A 17,244-nucleotide genomic window follows, 5' to 3' on the forward strand; every position below is an offset into this window, starting at 1 on the left:
GCCTCACACTCCACTGTGTTGCTGATGTCACTCAGAATATTTCTATATAATTAATTGTGTCGGAAAATTAGAGAAGAATAAGAGAAATCATCTTTATGCCTCTTTTGAGCCTGAGCTTGGTTATTTTACCTAAGATCGTTTTGAAAAGTTCACGTACATACAAGTATCACTGTAATGTCCATTGTTAGCTGGGTTCTCTTGGCACCTTTGCATGTATGTCCTTGGGTGATTATAACTATAGCTAAGTCACTGACTTTTCAAGTATAACTTTAGAACCTCATCTTGCTTTAAACTCCATTGTGAATTTCCATGTGGAAACCAAAGTTGTTGAATCAGTGAAATCCTTGTGAACTCCCGGGTGGATTCAGTTACCTTTTTGAATACACTTTTTTCTATCTTTAAAGTTTTTGGTCTTGAGACACTATTCTGTTCAGCTCTGAAAAACTGAATCACACAACTTCTAGGAATATAGTCATGTGCCACTTACCAATGGGGATACATTCTGTGAAATGCGTCGTTAGGCTATTTCATCCTTGTGCAAACATAGAGTGTACTTACTCCAGCCTACATGGTATAGCCGACTACTGTAACAACTGTATGTGCTGTACTTTTATGGCACTGGCAGTGCAGTGATTACTCCCAGCATCACCACAAACGTGTGAGTAACCTGTGAGTAACCTGTTGTACTTTGTTAGGACAGCGATGACGTCACTAGGCGATAGGACTTGTTCAACTCCATTGTAGTCTTACGGTACATGTATGCAGTCTGTAATGCAGTCTGCATGTATGCAGTCTGTAATTGACCAAATGTAATTGACCAGAATGCTCTTAGGTTTCTCATACCGATGTGTCTTTTCTCTTACAACTTAGTGGCAGTGAAAGCTTAGGCTAGTTACTTTTACGTCTGTAAATCTGTTTTCTTATATATCAAATGAGAATAAACACACCCATTTCTTAGAGACATTATGAAGATTAAATAAATAATGTTGTGGGAAGCACCTTGCCCAGTGCTTAAAACATGCTAAGTATTTTATGTCAGTTCCAATTTAATTGGCGCTCGTATTGGTGAGTTGATTGAGTTAGCTTCTTCCACTGGGCTTTTTCCCTAACATAAGAAACATAAATGTTTCTTTCCTCTTGGAATGAATAATCTTTTAAACTCTAGGTTACGTTTCATTCTAAATCTTTAGCTAGGAAGTAAAAGAGATTTTCCTCTTTACGTTGTACTACAACTGAACGAAATTAGCCTTATTACAAATCAACAACTTTAACCTGAATTATTACATTGAACTATGTCATGGAGGATGATAACCATAATCATTCTCTTGCCACTTTGAATCCTTTGATGGAAAAAATAGAAAATAAATCATTTCTATGCCTAAGTGTTTTTAATATACTTGAGCTAAGGGTCAAAGTTCAGAAAAGACTGTTTTTAGAACCTATAACAAATGAATATGAAAATAAAATTGGTGTTAATAGTACAAGATTCAAAGAAATGTCATTAGAGTGAACTTAGAGTAGGCAGAGCGCTGTCATGAAGACCCGAGGAGGGAGGATTACATTGGCAAATGGAAGCAAAACAAGAGAACGTGATGCGTTTCTATGAGCACAGGTAGGAGATAGCAGACTATATGCATGAAATAGCCAGCAGTGTTTGACTTGAGTCAAAAGACAGGCACGAGAAAAATAACTTGTAGTATTCACTAAAGAGAAGGGGTGCTAGAAGCAAGAGATTACGGGAATAACCAAGGAAATTAATGGTGAAGGCTTGGATTTATGTCTTAAAGAAGTATATTTCACAGGATGAGTTGATCAATTTCCTGTGGGATAACCTCTGAAGGATTTTTTAAAGGTTTATGTTTCTTTTTGCTGCCATGTCCAACCCACTAAGAGAGGCTCACCTTTTCTCTACCTCATATTCCAGTGGAGAGCAGTACCTGGCGATCATACATATGTAAATGCCTGCTCCGTTTGGGGACATGTTTCTCCCCTTACTAATATTAATTACAGTATGAGTAATACAGTAAAATCCTTCCAGAGTGGAATTGTCTATGATGAAGTACAGGTAACCCCCATATAACACGGTGTTCGGTTCCTTAAAAATGCCATGTTATGCGAATCTATGTTATACGAAATAAAGAACTAGTATAAAAAAACGGGGTTGGGTTCCAAAAATTTAAAAATACACTATATGAAAGCTATTTCACCAAAAGTATGACGTATTAATATGTATTAAATAATGTTTTCTTCGTCATCACTACTAAGCACCATTAACCAAGGACGTTTTCTTTTTGACAGGATATCTTCATCCTCTGACCTTAATACTTCCCAAACAAAATGGTTTTAAAATTCTAATTTTAAAATTCTGCAGTCAAATCTGATACGACATCCACGCTCAAATGAAAAATTTCAAATGAGGTATCTTTTGCTCTTAAAAGCTATTAAGATTTCCCTAATTTCGAGTGAGACATTTTTTTCTCTTAAAAGCTCTTACTACGCTCCGTGCCTTTCACGGATTTCTCTAATTCTCAAACTGTGTTAGAGTGAAACTGTGTTCTAGGATGCCGTATAGTATGAGGTTTTCCCCAATTCTCCAACCGCGTTGGAGCAAAACCATGTTATAGAAGTGCCGTGTTACACGGGGGTTACCTGCATGTAGGATGGCATGATGGATAGACTGGCATCTTCCCATTGTTTCCAGTCAGGCCTTTATAATGCTATCAAGCGTACTCTTATTCCAGGGTAACCTCCACAAACCATTCCAAAATCAAACACGTTTTTCGTGTAATCTGCCTTTTGGATACCTCATTGAGGTAAGGTAATTTGGATACCTTATCTCATTGATGAAAATGTTAAAAGTGAAACTGAATGAATGAGTTTCTTGAAAATGGGAACATACAAGAAAAGGATCGGAAGATCTTAGATGATAATAGCTTATTGAATAAAGGCATAAAGCAGTGCTCTCAGAGCAAGGAGGAGTGTTCATAAATATGAGAGACGTGAACTTCAAAAAAGCTAATGTTAGAAGGATGATTTTTGTTTAATCCCATCAGGAATGCAAAGATACTAAAACCAAAGTTTTTGAAGTAGGATACAGTTGTCAGTAGGCTACCATTCTCATAAACGATATATTTGTTTTGCAAAACTTTTTAAATCATCAATGAAGTAACTGGCTTGTACTATTCTCTTTTACCAACTGATAAGGAAAGTTAGAATTTCTTATATTACCAATACTAAAACAATTTGTAATCATTGACAATTTTTCAGAATTGAATCTTGATATATATTAAAATTGCTGTTTTTACTAGAGAAAGAAAACTATTGATTAAATAAATTGGTTTTCATCTATATGGTATTGTGTGTGAAAACTTACTTAGCAGGACTCCAAACTGAAATTAAGAAAGCAATCAAAAGTTGTTCAGCCACCTCAGAAAAGATATCTCTTTCCATATATGACTTATCATGCAGAAAATAAACCTGCAGTTTTTCATCTGAATATCACTGTATGGTTTAGCTATATATAGTTCACTCTCAGAAGGATTAAAGACAGAATCGTTTTTCATTTTTAGTCTTTTCAGTCACTTAGATAGAAACTAATCTGCTAATCTACTAATTTGATTTTTTTCCCCAAACATAGTGCCTGCTCTTGTTTCAAGATTTAAACAAATCAGGCTTTCTCAGAACACTGAAGAACTAACAGTTCTTACAAGTTTCTGGGTAGTTCCACTTCCCATTTATCAGAGACTGGTGTGAGGACAGTTTTCCTTTTTCATCCTCTTTAGAATATTTGTAGAATAATTGACCAAAAAAAGGGGCAAGCAGGGGCAGCCGAAGAAAAGAGGACTTGAGTTCTGGTTCCCACGAGTACTTTTCCTTCTATCTCGCTCCTGGCCTGGCTGCTACACAGGTCTGAGAGGTGAACCTGTGATAGCACTGTCGGCACCATGCTTTCGGCATGGGATGAATTAAATGGACTGCGCGTGCTCATCACCACTTATGATTGCGTCTGTGAAACATTTTCACTGCTCTAAACAGGTGACTCATTAATGATCTTTTGAAACATAAACCTGATTTATAAGTGGGGACCTGTATGAACATAATAATAATAATGTCTGGCTTTGCTTGGAACATACAGTTTATAAAGCAATTTACCTGTATTGTCTCATTAAAACCTTACATTAAACCTAGGAGATAGGCAGGGATTATCATTACCATTTTGTTCTTAAGAAAAACCAACCTGAAGAACAAAATGGTAATGATAATCCCTGCCTACACTTTAATTGGAAAAAGAAAAGACGGACTTTGCAACAGTTTAAGTCACTTGTAAAAGCTCTCCACTTGGTTGTCAGGAGGCCTGGATTCGAGTCCCAGCTCTGGGCCTCATTAATTGTGTGATGTCAGGCAAGTTCCTCATCCGTTTTCTCATCTGCAAAATGACGTAATATCTACTTGACATGGTTATTTCAGTACTCATTAAGTTGACTCTATCGTTTTTTTATAAAAATCCAAAACTATGTGGCATAGATCTTACTCAGTAATCTCCAAAGACACTGAATTCTCTGTAGATGGTATTTGAAATGATACCCACCGGTTTTCACATTACACACAATAGGTTTTTTGTTTTGTTTCCTCGTTTCTCTTATTCTCTCTCTGTGCCGTGTAGAATTACATCTCAGGAAGCAACCCTATTTTAGGCAAGGAATATATACTATTTTGATTTAAAAGAAGCCCTTTAAATACTAGTACTTTTTGTAAAATGGCTAAAATATATTGAGAGCCATCTTTTGTCTGAATGATTTCAGTGGGCTGCATTGTTTCAAAACTGGAAGAAAAATTTTACTTGTTATAGATTGTTCAGATTACACCAGTCCTTAGACATTCTCTAGAAATCGCCCTTTGTTTAATTCAGTCTTTCTATTCCTATTAAATGGTGCAATTTTCTTCTCTATACCTTTGCTGCCTCCCTTTGCTCACTGCCATGCTTTACCATCTGTAGCATTCTCATCACTGTTTTTTTCATCACATAATACAAGTAGTTCTGCAGGACAGGCCATAAATTACTCATTTCTTTCTGAACTTCATCAGAAGGTGTTTTTGGTTGAACCACGGTGCCTGAACAGTGGGGTTTATTGAAACTTGAAATTAGGATTAATTAGACGTAACAGATGTTGTTGAACAGGTGAGGTACGTGTGTCAGGAGCTGTGGTGGGCCCTGGACCTGTGGAATGTGCCATCCAGGAGCCCCTCCTCTACTGCGGAGCCCGTCGAGCAAAGCGTAGTAATACTGAGGCAGAGACCAAGGAAAGCTGAAATATGAAAATGTCTTCACTGAGAGTTATAGCAAATTGTAGTTACATGTTATTCGAGTTTTACTGATAATAGGTAAAGTATAACATAACCTTTAGGAAAACAAGTATTTAGTCAAATAACTATTATTTGACTAAATTAACGAATGTCATTAAATTTCTCTAACTGGCTCTCGATTTTCTTTTCTATTCCCAGGAAACTTGACTCTCTCACCTGCAGTGGTTTGAAAATGTTACAGTCCCAAATGCTGGCCCCCCAGTCTCCTCACAAGCTGTTTCTTGCCCTCTGTTAATTCCTAATGTTTGCTTTCTTCCAGCAGCACCCACTTTAACTAGTTCCTTACTTAAAAGAGACCTGCCAGGTTTCTTCACAATGAAAACCGTGAGCTGTACTTCTTTCTCCTCAAAGTCCAGCTCTGATTTCTTCACAATTATGAAAGGGTTTTCTTACCCAGGAAATGACAAACTCCTCTGGCTTTCCCTCTCCTGCATCACTACTGGCTTGCACTGAGGTATTCCTCCTGCCACCCTCTAGGAGCTAGGCACTTCGCAGTTGTTTGCTGGTTTAAACACACAGCTTTGTTCCTCTCTTCTCACTGCTTTAAAACCAATTTAACTGCATTTGAACATTTACAAAGTAGCTGCTTACATCACTACTGCTGTGCCTTTTGTTCTCCCCTCCCCATTCTTCTGAGCTTTCAAGCCTGTCAAAGGCCATTTTATATTCATGGGGTTCATTTACACATGCATTCAAGTTCTACTTTGTCATTTAGTGCTTCTTAGGTGTGCTGACTAGTCAACCAGTTGTACTCAGATTTCCTCTGCTGTTTTTCTTTTTCTTTTTTTTTTTTTTTGCTGTGGTCTTTATCATCATTGTGTCTCTATTTCCATATTCTTTAAGGAATCAGTTGACTGAATAGTAGCTGATCTAAGTTTTATCTGGTTTTAGACTTAATGATTCTGTTTTTTTTCAAGAATTTATCAAGAATTTGTCTTGATAGGAGTGATTAATTAAAGTAACATCAAAATAAATGTTTCCAAACAAGTAAGCAGTTTCCAAATCTCCTCTTCCAATCTTAAGTCTATCAAAAAATCTTTGAGGTATTGAGAAAATTATTTCAGAATCTCTAGTTTTCAAATTCTGTAATGTGCAAAATGTAGGGTCACGGACTTAACTGTAGTCATGGATGCACCGCAGGAGATGTTCATAAGTTGTACATCTCATAGGCACCTTAAACATGGGTTGGAATAGTTAAACTTGAAGTTATTAATCATGTTTGCGTTAAGAAAGTCACTTAGCTGTTTTCCTAGTTGTGTTTTATACAGCCAATTAGCTCTTCGTGGGGGTGGGAGCTGACTCTCAGGTTGTTAAGAGGAGATGAGGCTGCCCACTTCTCAGTGCTCCTGAGAACAGTAACACGAGTAGGTTGACCTACTCGGACATGATAGTCCATAATGCAGGAACCTTTCCGGATCATCAGTCCTGCCTGCTAGTGGCCTAATACAGCCGGTTTTACATTTAGATATGGTGAGCTTTTGTCTGTGACTAAACAAAACAAATATTCCTTTTCTACCTTTCAGACTCATCAAAATTAGGCTTACAAATCTTAAAGCACGTTCTTTATTCCCTATACTTCAGACTATTGGTAACCTGGCAAATTGGGATTATTCTGAACTTTCACTTTTAAAAACTGTACATTTTTAATTATCTTAAATGAATCTTAGCCTTTTAGTCAAGGCCAGTCACATGGGTAAACATCTGCTTATAAGGTTTAAGAAAACACCCTTTTATAATCATAAACTACTTTATTTTCTTTCTGATAGACACAGTACATGCTACATTCTGGAAGAGCAACTACACTTTATTCTGCAGTTTGATTATGGAAGCAAGGCTTTGGGACATCTTGTTCTCCATGAGACTTTTGTTTTTTTTAAGTTATCTAATCCCTGAAAAGGATATTGTGTTAGAAGTTGATTTAAAGCTGAGGCAGCCTTCAGGAATGAGTCAATGGGTAGAAGAACTGTACATTTAAGGGAATAAAACTGTGATTGCTTGTTTGAAACCGTGATTTCAAACTGTCCTGCAAGTTTTTTTTTCGTGTGTCATGTTCTGTTGCAGCATCAGAGTTTGGGCCATTTGCCAAAGCTATTTCCCCATCAAGCCCAAGAAAAGGATTATTTTCCACAAACTAGGCTTAACATTTGCTTCTACTCTGCATTTTAATTTTGAATTCTTTTCCCATTAAATCTACAGCTTTTATATAAATCAAGGCTGTTGTAGGGATATCTTTTCTTGCTCTTATATTGTCAGCTATCTAAATAACCATGAATCATTAACGTTCTTCAAGAAGTTAAATAACATGGTGACGAAAGGAATTCATTGGTAAAGAATTCTTTTAAATGCATTTCTTAAAGGGAATTTAAAGGTGCACATTATTTATTGAAAAATATGCCAAATTACTAAATATTTGTTATAACTAAGTAGAGAAAAACTTACTTAGATTTGTAAGCCTGGTTAAGAAATAATTTGGCTTTAAGGTTTCTTTGTTAGGTAGTTAATTCTTTTTTTTATGAGAAACTAACCTTGAAAATAAATCTTTGCACATGTGCCCAAGAAAACTAATAAAAGGGAACATCTAACAATAATAGGCATTGTATCTAAAATAAACTTAATAAGCTGTTCTTTAACTCTTCGTATCCATTTTATGTAATTTTTTGCTGGAATCTGATCAGCAATAACAGCATTTCTTGAAGTAAACTTATTCCCACTTGTTCCTGTTTCCCCCCAGATAATGGATTCATACCTGGTTCATGTCTAGAAGATGTGATGAAAGCCTTGGACCTTGTTTCAGATCCTGAGTAGTAAGTACATAGGAAGCGCTATTTAACCAATTCAAAAATTCTATTGAATTTAAAACATTATATACATTTTTACCTTTATAAAAATCTAAACCTGCATATACAAAGCCTAACACTTTATATAAAGCCAAGACTTAGGAAGAAATGAGACCATCCGGTGTTATCACAGAGGCTTGACATTCTTAAAATGGGCTTTCTCTCCCACTCTGCACTTACCGTCCTGCTGTTTAAAAAGTGCTAAATGTGTGTGTGTGTGTGTTTTGGCAATAAACTGAATGTTTTTTCTCACTGTGAGAATTTTGTTTTAATTCTCTACCTCTTTAGTAGCTTCAGTGAAAGTGGTGAGAGGTCTATCTAACGTCTGTATTGCTAGTAGTCCTGCTTAAATAAGCTGCAGGCCGCTGATTTTGTCTTAAGAACATTTGATTAAAGATGTTGAACATATCAAAGTGATTCAGGTACAGTAGTACCTCAGTTTTCGAACATCTTCATTGATGAACATTTCGGTTTACAAATGCCATGAACCCGGAAGTAAATGCTTTGGTTTTCGAACACTCCTCTCAGAAGTGGAACATGTCACAAGGCTTCCACTGAGTGCAAGATCCTGAGGCCTAGCTATTGGCTGTTTTCGAATGTTTCAGAACTCAAACGGTCTTCTGGAATGGATTACATTCGAAAACCAAGGTACCACTGTACTGATCAGAAACCTTTGTAAGTGACCCAGAATATTACAGAATATAGCTTTTCAATATTGAAAGTATTGAAGTATTGCCTAACATTAATACTGTGTCATTGTCTTTGGTCCCAAAATATGAAAATACATATAAACATTTACAAACTAATCACATCTGAATTAGTATGTCTGAGTCTTACTACCTAGAGCTGTGATATTATCTGTTCTTTACAGTTACACATAACTGTTTCCAACTTGAAGAAAATTCAGACAGTTGAACTAGTCAATAAATAGTATAATCGTAATTACCTGATTTCTTCTAAACTGATTTTGAGTGGAGACCATCTTGTTTTCATTACTCTAATTTGTAAAAGAGAATTGAACTCAGTTCATTTTACTTACTGACAATTCTTAAGACAGGAAGAAGGAGAAAGGGAAAGTTGAGTGTTTTTTTCAAATTGTTACATAGATAGCTATACATCGTCTACTTAATTTTCCTTGCTTCATCAGAAAACATACCTCTAATTATAAAGTTAGTACAATTGAGTTAGATTGTTTTTCTAGAAGTAGCTGAAAGGTTAGACTCACTCTGTACTTTGGTCTAATCACATTTGTGATGGCCCACAAATTAACAGGGCAAAATTTAGGTTTAATAAATTAGATGTGTTAAATATCTAATTTATTAGATAAGGTCCTTAGCTTAATTTGTTTCGTGTCATAACCTCTTGGCCTCACTCAGACCTATTAAAATATCATATCCTTTGTATGTTTAATAAGGAATACTTAACTTGGTATTTATAGTTTGTATAATAACATGGAGAATGAAAATTTTCTTTTGAGAAAGTTTTCATTTTTAGAACTCTTCAAATTGCAGTCTATTTTTCTCTGCCTTCTTTCTAGTCATACATAACACCTTTCACCAGCCTTCGCTATACCCAAATGGTAGCCGGCTATGCAAAGCACTGTTCACTTTGGGCTCCTGAAACAGTAAAGTATATACCACTTGCTGTAATTCACTGTACTTTAGCTCTTTGTGAATTATCTCACCTCTTTCACCTTCAAGTTACATTATCTAAGAATTTAAGCCTTCATTTGGTTCTTGAAAGTACGTTTTTATAAAGGAGATGTTTTTGATTATCTGATGTACCACTGCCTTCTGTTTGTTTTTCTCCTTCAGCTTAAAATAAACACTGTTTTTAAGTTAAATGCCTCATCTGATTGTTAAATTTAGGCATACCTATGAAGCAAAGAGAGTTTGCCTTTGGGAGATAAGCCTGCATTTATAAGCCTAGGTTTTTAAATTACTTTACCTAATAAGGAACAATATTCTGAAGTCATCATAATTTAAATTCTAAATAGTAACAGATTATTCTGGTTTAAAAATAACCAAGTTTTGGCAAATTAGATGTCATTCCTGTGTATTTGTCATTAAGAGGCTAAAACAGCTCTTTGGATTTTTGGCAGTCAGAGTGTTATAGTACCAGTAATTTAGTCATGAAAGAAGAAAAATAAGCTTTTTTTTTTTCCTTTGGTATCCAGTATTTTTCTTTTTTTCTCTCCCCACAGTATAAATATCATGAAGTATAAATTAGATCCAGAAGGATTAGGAATCATATTATTGGGTCCATTTCTACAAGAATTTTTTCCTGACCAGGTAACATAACATAGTTGAAGAAATCTATTTGTTGTTTTGTTCTGTGGGAATGACCATCTGTGATTGTTTCAGGATTTTTTCCTACTCATTAAAAATGTGCTAACATGTAGATATGCATTATCATGTGAATACTTTGCCATACAGAGAGGACAGAAGGACATGTGAGTTCCAGTCCAGAACAGACTCCAGGAGAGAGGAGTAGTGGAAGACAGTGTCTACACCGATACTACAACTAATGACACTGTTTTTCTATAAGAAGGACAGAATTCAGAAGTATGGGGAGTCAAAAGAGAAAGATTCTATTTATCCACTTCCACTCCTATTTCCTTCCCTTTCCAGCTAACTAGTGTTAATAGATAAGTATGTATCTTTTTAGAACTTTCCAAATACTAGAGAGAAGGTAAAGGGGCCTGTATGTGGTGGGAGCTCCTACTAGTGAACCTGAGTTCCAGGGGAATTTTAGTTGAGTACAAGAAGAACCTTGGAATAGCTGTGCTGTTCGTGTTGGGACATGTCTTCCGCTGGGCTTCGATCGGAGCCCAGTAAGAAGACTGTGCTAGTGTCCTCTTGAGTTCCGTCTATGTCACTGGCAAGCCAGTTCTGTAGCCTACACCTGTCTTTTCTTTTGTGTTTCTTCTCTGAGGGGAACATTTACCATAGACCAAGTTATTTAGGTGTATCGTAATCATTTCATCAGATATCAGCATAGTTTAAGTTAAAGTTCATTGTTTTAATAGAAATGCCAATGTCTGTTCCACCTCTATTATAAAAGAGATGTATTGTCAAGCAGAAAAATTGTAACAAAATGATAGAGGGACAATGTCAAGATAAAATTGTTAATTTGGTGTCTCAGATTTAAATTATCTTGAACAGAATAGACATATTATTAACATTTAACCTTGGGAATCAAAAAATGACTCATGTTTTCTAAACCAGTATCCATCTGTTATAGTTACTATGAGTAAAGAAAATGAGTGAGGGAAATTTCAAAAAGTAATTAAGAATATCATAATATAGCTATTAGACTTTTTAAATTTTTGGTGAATGCTTCATAAAAAATAGATTCTTTATTTCTGACATTATTAGCAAGACTTGTGGATTGTGATGTCCTATTTGGTCACACTCTCCAACTTCTAGGGTTTTTGAAAAGTTCTTTTTTGTAATCTAATACTGATTTAGATATCTTAATAAATGCTTAATAAACTTTAGCATTTAAAACTTTTTTGCGAAAACAATGTTAATTTTACTTTTAATTTATTTCAAGGATGCTGTCAGGACGTGTTATAGAAATACTGGTTTCTTAGTTATTAAGGAAATAACAAGATATTTGTTTTTAATTGTAGGAAGATATTGAAAAATGGCTGGGAAACATAAACAAAGGGAGCTAGTTACCAACTGTTTTGGAAATACATATCTTACATTTAGTTAATTCCATGATGCTGTTTACAATCATTCCAAGAACTTATTCAAGAAATTTTTTAATTTTAGTATTTTTTGAGGTAATTAAAGAAAATTCTAGTCCCCTTCTCTTTTACAGATGACATACTCTTCCATTGCATTATTCTGTTTGTTCTACCAAGTTCATCTCTTCCTGCTTGCTTATTTCCTGCTATTCTTCTGAACAAACTGCATCTGAACCTCACTGAGCTCGTTACCCCGGTGTACTTCATGCATTTTCTTCAACCAAAGTACATGATCCTGCCCTTGATTCCTTTTAGAGCAGTGGGTTCTCAAAGTGTGGTCTCCAAGAAACTTGTTAAAAATGCAGGTTCTCAGGCCCTCCTCAGACCTAAGAAATAAGAAGCTTTGGGGTGGGGCCCAGCAGTTGGTTTGCACAAGCCCTCTAGAGGATTCTGATGGGGCCAGAGTTTGAGACCAACTGCTTTAGCGGAAGACCTGTCACATTCACACCCTGTAAGAGCTCAGACCTCTCTGATCACAGTCATCACCACTGATGTCCTTTCTCTGTAGTCACAAAGTGTAAAATGACTCTATCACTCATTTTGGCCCTATTCATATATTTCTTGGTACCTAACAGACCAATATAGTGACACTCAGTAAACAATCAACTAAGAATATATTAAGTGAAAAAACTTCGATCAGAAGGACAGCCAGGAAAATATTTAACTTCAATAGTCTTTACAAATGCTTAAAATGGGTGCTATGGAAGAGTATTTCTTTGCTATAAGGCAGAGGCAGAGGAGGGGGAAAAACCTGGGAATACTCATAAGCATTTCAAGGCAATTTGTTTATAATAAGAATAGCAGAAGCAGCTACTACCATGCCTTATAAATTAGGTAATATTTTTCTCCCCTTTCGTCAATGAGGAAACTGAGGAGTAGAGAATTTGAGAAACTGCTCATGGTCATACAGCTGGTAAGTGGCTGATTCAGGAGTCCAGCATAGGTCACCGAACCCAGAGACTAAGTACTGTCCCTCTGTGTTACACTGCCTTTTGATGTTTCAGTATGTGTTAATGACTGGACTAGAGAATATAAACTATATTCAATTATAGTAAATATTTCTGTTGTAAGTTAAAGTATATTAACTCTGAAAATCAACAGCCAGATTATCTAAGTAACTAATTGCATTCACTCATGTACATAATTAAGGAAATGACTGAATAAATTACTGCTTTTTCTGTTTTTTGTGAAGTATTGAGTAGGATACAAAAATTATGACAGTTTGGATTTTAGTTGGGAATACAAGAATGAAAAGTTTAAAAAGTTAAAAATTTAAACAATCTTTCAAAATAACTGAAGAGGTGATATGATTTGTTCTCAAATTAATTTTTGAGACAATTGTTATTATTAAGGTCCCAACTAGTGTGTGCAAGAGAAACTTTACAGAAAAAGCAAGGTTTGAACCAGGTCTTGAAAAGAGGGCGAGGGAAAGGCGTTTGAGAGAGGAGTAAAAACAGCCATGAATGTGCAAAGAGCCAACAACAAAACGTCTTTTCATGGGAAAATGAGTAATATGCTTGGCTAAGAGGATTCAGAAAAGTGAGTAGTTGCAGATAAGACTGAAAAGGTAGATTAGGGCCTGTGTTTTAGGATTCTTGGTTGCAAATCACAGAACCCCAGCCTTAACTGATTTAAGTGGGCGGGAAAGCTATGCATTGGAAGGAGTAGCTCAGGATTTGAAGAAGCAAGTAGCAGAAGCCGCTCGAGGATCCTGAGACTGGCTTAGTCTCTCCATCATCTGTCCTTCCTCTCTCCAAAATAGCTACATTTTCTCAGCCTGTCTTTCTCTAGGAACCTGAAGCTACCCACAGTTGCCAGCAGCTCTCTTCCCTTAGTTTCAATTGGAAAAAAAATCTAAGGAGGGATGGTGGCCCAGCAAAGTCACATTCCTATCCTTGTATCAATTGGATATGGCAGGAAGACAGCCACAGGCCCTGAGGGAAATCAGTGGGGCCAGACCATTAATGGCCTTGAGTGCTAGGTTAAGACAGTTGAACTTGATCTTTAGCTAACTGAGAACCAAGATTAAGAAAGTAGGAATAACATGGTCAGTTTTTCTGAAAGTTTAATACAATTATTTATACGATATCCTTTCTTTATTGAATGTTATTAAAATCTAAGCCCTGATTATGTGTTTTAGAAACTTGTTCTTTAAAAAAAAAAGTTATATGTGCGCATAGGTAAAATTATAAAATAAAGTTAGTAGTGCAGGACATCTAAGAAAAGTCAGCACTCCCCCACTTTCCAGTCTCTTCCCCAGAAGCAACTGTTTCAGGTTTTATATTTTCTCATAGTTAAAGCAAGAAACTTAGATTTATGCAGTTATCAAATGACTTCCCCATCAAAGGATAAAGATTGAAGAAACTTACATTTTACTTTCAATTGCTAACTAGCAGTTGCCTGATATAGATATATGTTAACTAGCAGTTGCCTGATATAGATATAATTTAAAGTTTTAATAGTACTTTCTTTATAATAGGGCTCCAGTGGTCCAGAGTCTTTCACTGTCTACCACTACAATGGACTGAAGCAATCCAATTATAATGAAAAGGTATGCTAATTCATTCATATAGTAATGTGTCTTCACCTGGGTTGATGAAATAAATATATGAATATATTACAATGTTTGATTCCCACAAAATTGCTACCTAAGGAAATTATTCCAGGAATCTCTTTACTATTACAGTGTATTTCAGAACTGGTCATATTTTGGTTTATCCAGTGTATGTTACTCAGTGAGATCTTTGTTCAGATTTTGGAGTACCGTGTTTCCCTGAAGATAAGACCTAGCCAGACAATCAGCTCTAATGCATCTTTTGGAGCAAAAATTAATATAAGACCCAGCCTTATTTTACTATAACATAAGACCCAGTTATAACATAACATAACATATAATATAACCGGTCTTATATTAAATTTTGCTCGAAAAGATGCATTAGAGCTAATTGTCCGGCTAGGTCTTATTTTCGGGGAAACATGGAACTAGTATTTTGACAAAATAACTACATCTCTGTACATGGTGTTACCCTTGGCTGTGTAGCTATTACTAAATCAACATCATCATGTCATCCAGCCAAAGTTACTGCTCCATTCAAGTGAAGAAAGGGGTAATAGACTTTTGAGAAAAATATTTTGAAGGATTTAAATTAATGACCATAATAGCGAGCATTTACCTGGAATTGTATGAGGTACTGTGTTTCATCTGAAGTTTCACTCCACCTTATGAAGTAAGTATGGTCTGTATACCCGCCTTTTACAGTAGAGGTAGCTGAAACACAGAGAGGTAAGCAACTTGCTAAGGTCAAAGAGCCAGGAAAGGGCAGAGCTGGGGCTGAAATTTCAGTAGTCTGCCTCAGAGCCTGCGCGCTACCCACTGTGCTTTGCTGCTGCCCCTTGAGAGTGAGTCGTTGACAGAGGCACCAAGGTGATTCCACTGTACTCACCTGGTTTAGTTCAAGAGTTGGTCTCATGATTCACCCTTTTTGATCAACTATCAGCTTTGTCGACACTAACGATATAGCTATTCTGTTTGTATTTATTCAAGTAACAGTCACAGAAGATATAGCTAATGTTAGAAGGAATAAGGGCCTATCATAGCCTTTTCACTTGAAATAACCATGCTGGTTTCACAATTATCTAAATTGAGAATGGCTACAGAAAATAGATCATAATGTTCACTAAATACATAATTCTAGTTAGAACAAATAAACATGAAAATAAAAGTTTCAGTCTAATAGAATATAAATTAGAAATTTTATTAAATTAGATCTAAAGGTCTTTTCACACAGCAGTTATAGATAGCAAAAACATATAAATTGTCAATAAGAGAACTTGGGTGCCATTTCCTAATGTGTTACTGAGAGCTTCGTCTATATTTTGAAATTTTACATAGCCTCGGAATAGGAGGTACTTTACAGTACTAATTATCCACCTACACACGGTCATGGTCAAATATTATGCATATTTTACAGACGAGGCATCTGAGACAGGGAGATTTAGGTGACTCACCGTGGTCACACAGGAAGTCACTGGCACAGCAGGAAGTGGAACCGAGTTCCTGATTCCCATTCCTGTCCTTGGTCTGATTGACTATACTATCTGTATATAGTAAATTTTGAAATCAGGCTCATGATAAGCATCTGACCTACCAACAAAGATCAGAAACCAAAGATGAAATATTAACGTGACAATAGCATGTAAGAACTATAAAGCAAAGCATGTATGCCCTTAAGTTGCAGACGTGTAATGTTTGGAAGTTACTCAGGAGCTGAAATATGGCAGACCACTACCTGAGGTACTGTTAAAACATCTGAGGGAACGGACAAAGGGAGAATGCTGGCCAGGTGGGAGGGAGCGTGACCCAGCAGCGCTCAGGTCACAGTGCTGTGCCCATGACAGGGACTGTAGGTCCTCTCTTTACCCTCTAATTAGTGTACCCCGAGTTACAGCCTTTGTGGACGATTTTTCAGAAAAGGAAGTTTTACTTGGAGTAGAAAAGCATGAGTTTTAGTTTTTAATAGTAAGTTCATTTCATCAAAATTAGAAACTAATGATTAACCAAAGATGAAAATAATGTATTTCACTTTAAAATCTTTAGAGCTTCCTCAAAAAAAGAGTAGATTCATGAAACCAAATCATCTGACTTAATATAACATATTCTATTCCTATATTTAATGTGTTTTTCAGGAAACTCCTATTTAAGGCTAATAAAGTTGTTTCAGCTCTTTAGTCAAATAGTTTATGGCTTTTATATTGGAAGAACATAATTACAATCATGTGTATCAGCCATTGGATATATAAAACTCAGTATACATACTTCAGAAAAAGGCTGTCTAGATCTGTTCTTTTTAAATTATACAATCGGAATTTCTCTTTCTATTGGACAAAAAGAAAGTAAAGACTAAATGGCTTAATGTGCACAGTGAGCCCTTATAATAAGTTAGTGTTTGGTTTAAGTAAGTTATTTCATAGATGCTTTTAGAAGATTTGTATCGTAAATTGTTTTTCTGACACCCACCTGCCAGTTTACATCTGATGTGATCATTGTCACTGCATATAAAGGACCTGGTTAGTTTTACGTATCAGCCTTTCTATTTGATTTTTGTTTCAGTCCTGACAGCCTTTTAAAGTTTTTCTCCATGATTTTTCCTGCAGTAAACTCTTGAACAGCATTTCCAGAGTATTTAATACAATGCATAGCAAATTTCAAACATCCAAATTGCTTTCAGCCCTGGAGATTCAATGCTTAAATAGAAATAAGAAAATTAAGTCCTCAGAATATAGAGCTAT

At 35.8% G+C, this 17,244-nt stretch overlaps 1 protein-coding gene across 6 annotated transcripts in view; it reads left to right on the plus strand.

Moving 5' to 3' along the window:
* The window catches only part of LOC308508722 (ubiquitin carboxyl-terminal hydrolase MINDY-3), an 85,918-nt gene that overhangs the window by 67,330 nt on the left and 1,344 nt on the right, over positions 1-17,244 (plus strand). For all 6 annotated transcript variants that reach the window (XM_081075904.1, XM_081075905.1, XM_081075902.1 and 3 more), the window contains 3 exons: positions 8,096-8,168; positions 10,405-10,492; positions 14,435-14,506. In XM_081075904.1, the coding sequence (XP_080932030.1) occupies positions 8,096-8,168; positions 10,405-10,492; positions 14,435-14,506 (233 nt within the window). The remainder of the gene's footprint in view (positions 1-8,095; positions 8,169-10,404; positions 10,493-14,434; positions 14,507-17,244) is intronic.

Source organism: Rhinolophus hipposideros (genome assembly GCF_964194185.1).
Source record: "Rhinolophus hipposideros genome assembly, chromosome: 1".
NCBI lineage: Eukaryota > Metazoa > Chordata > Mammalia > Chiroptera > Rhinolophidae > Rhinolophus > Rhinolophus hipposideros.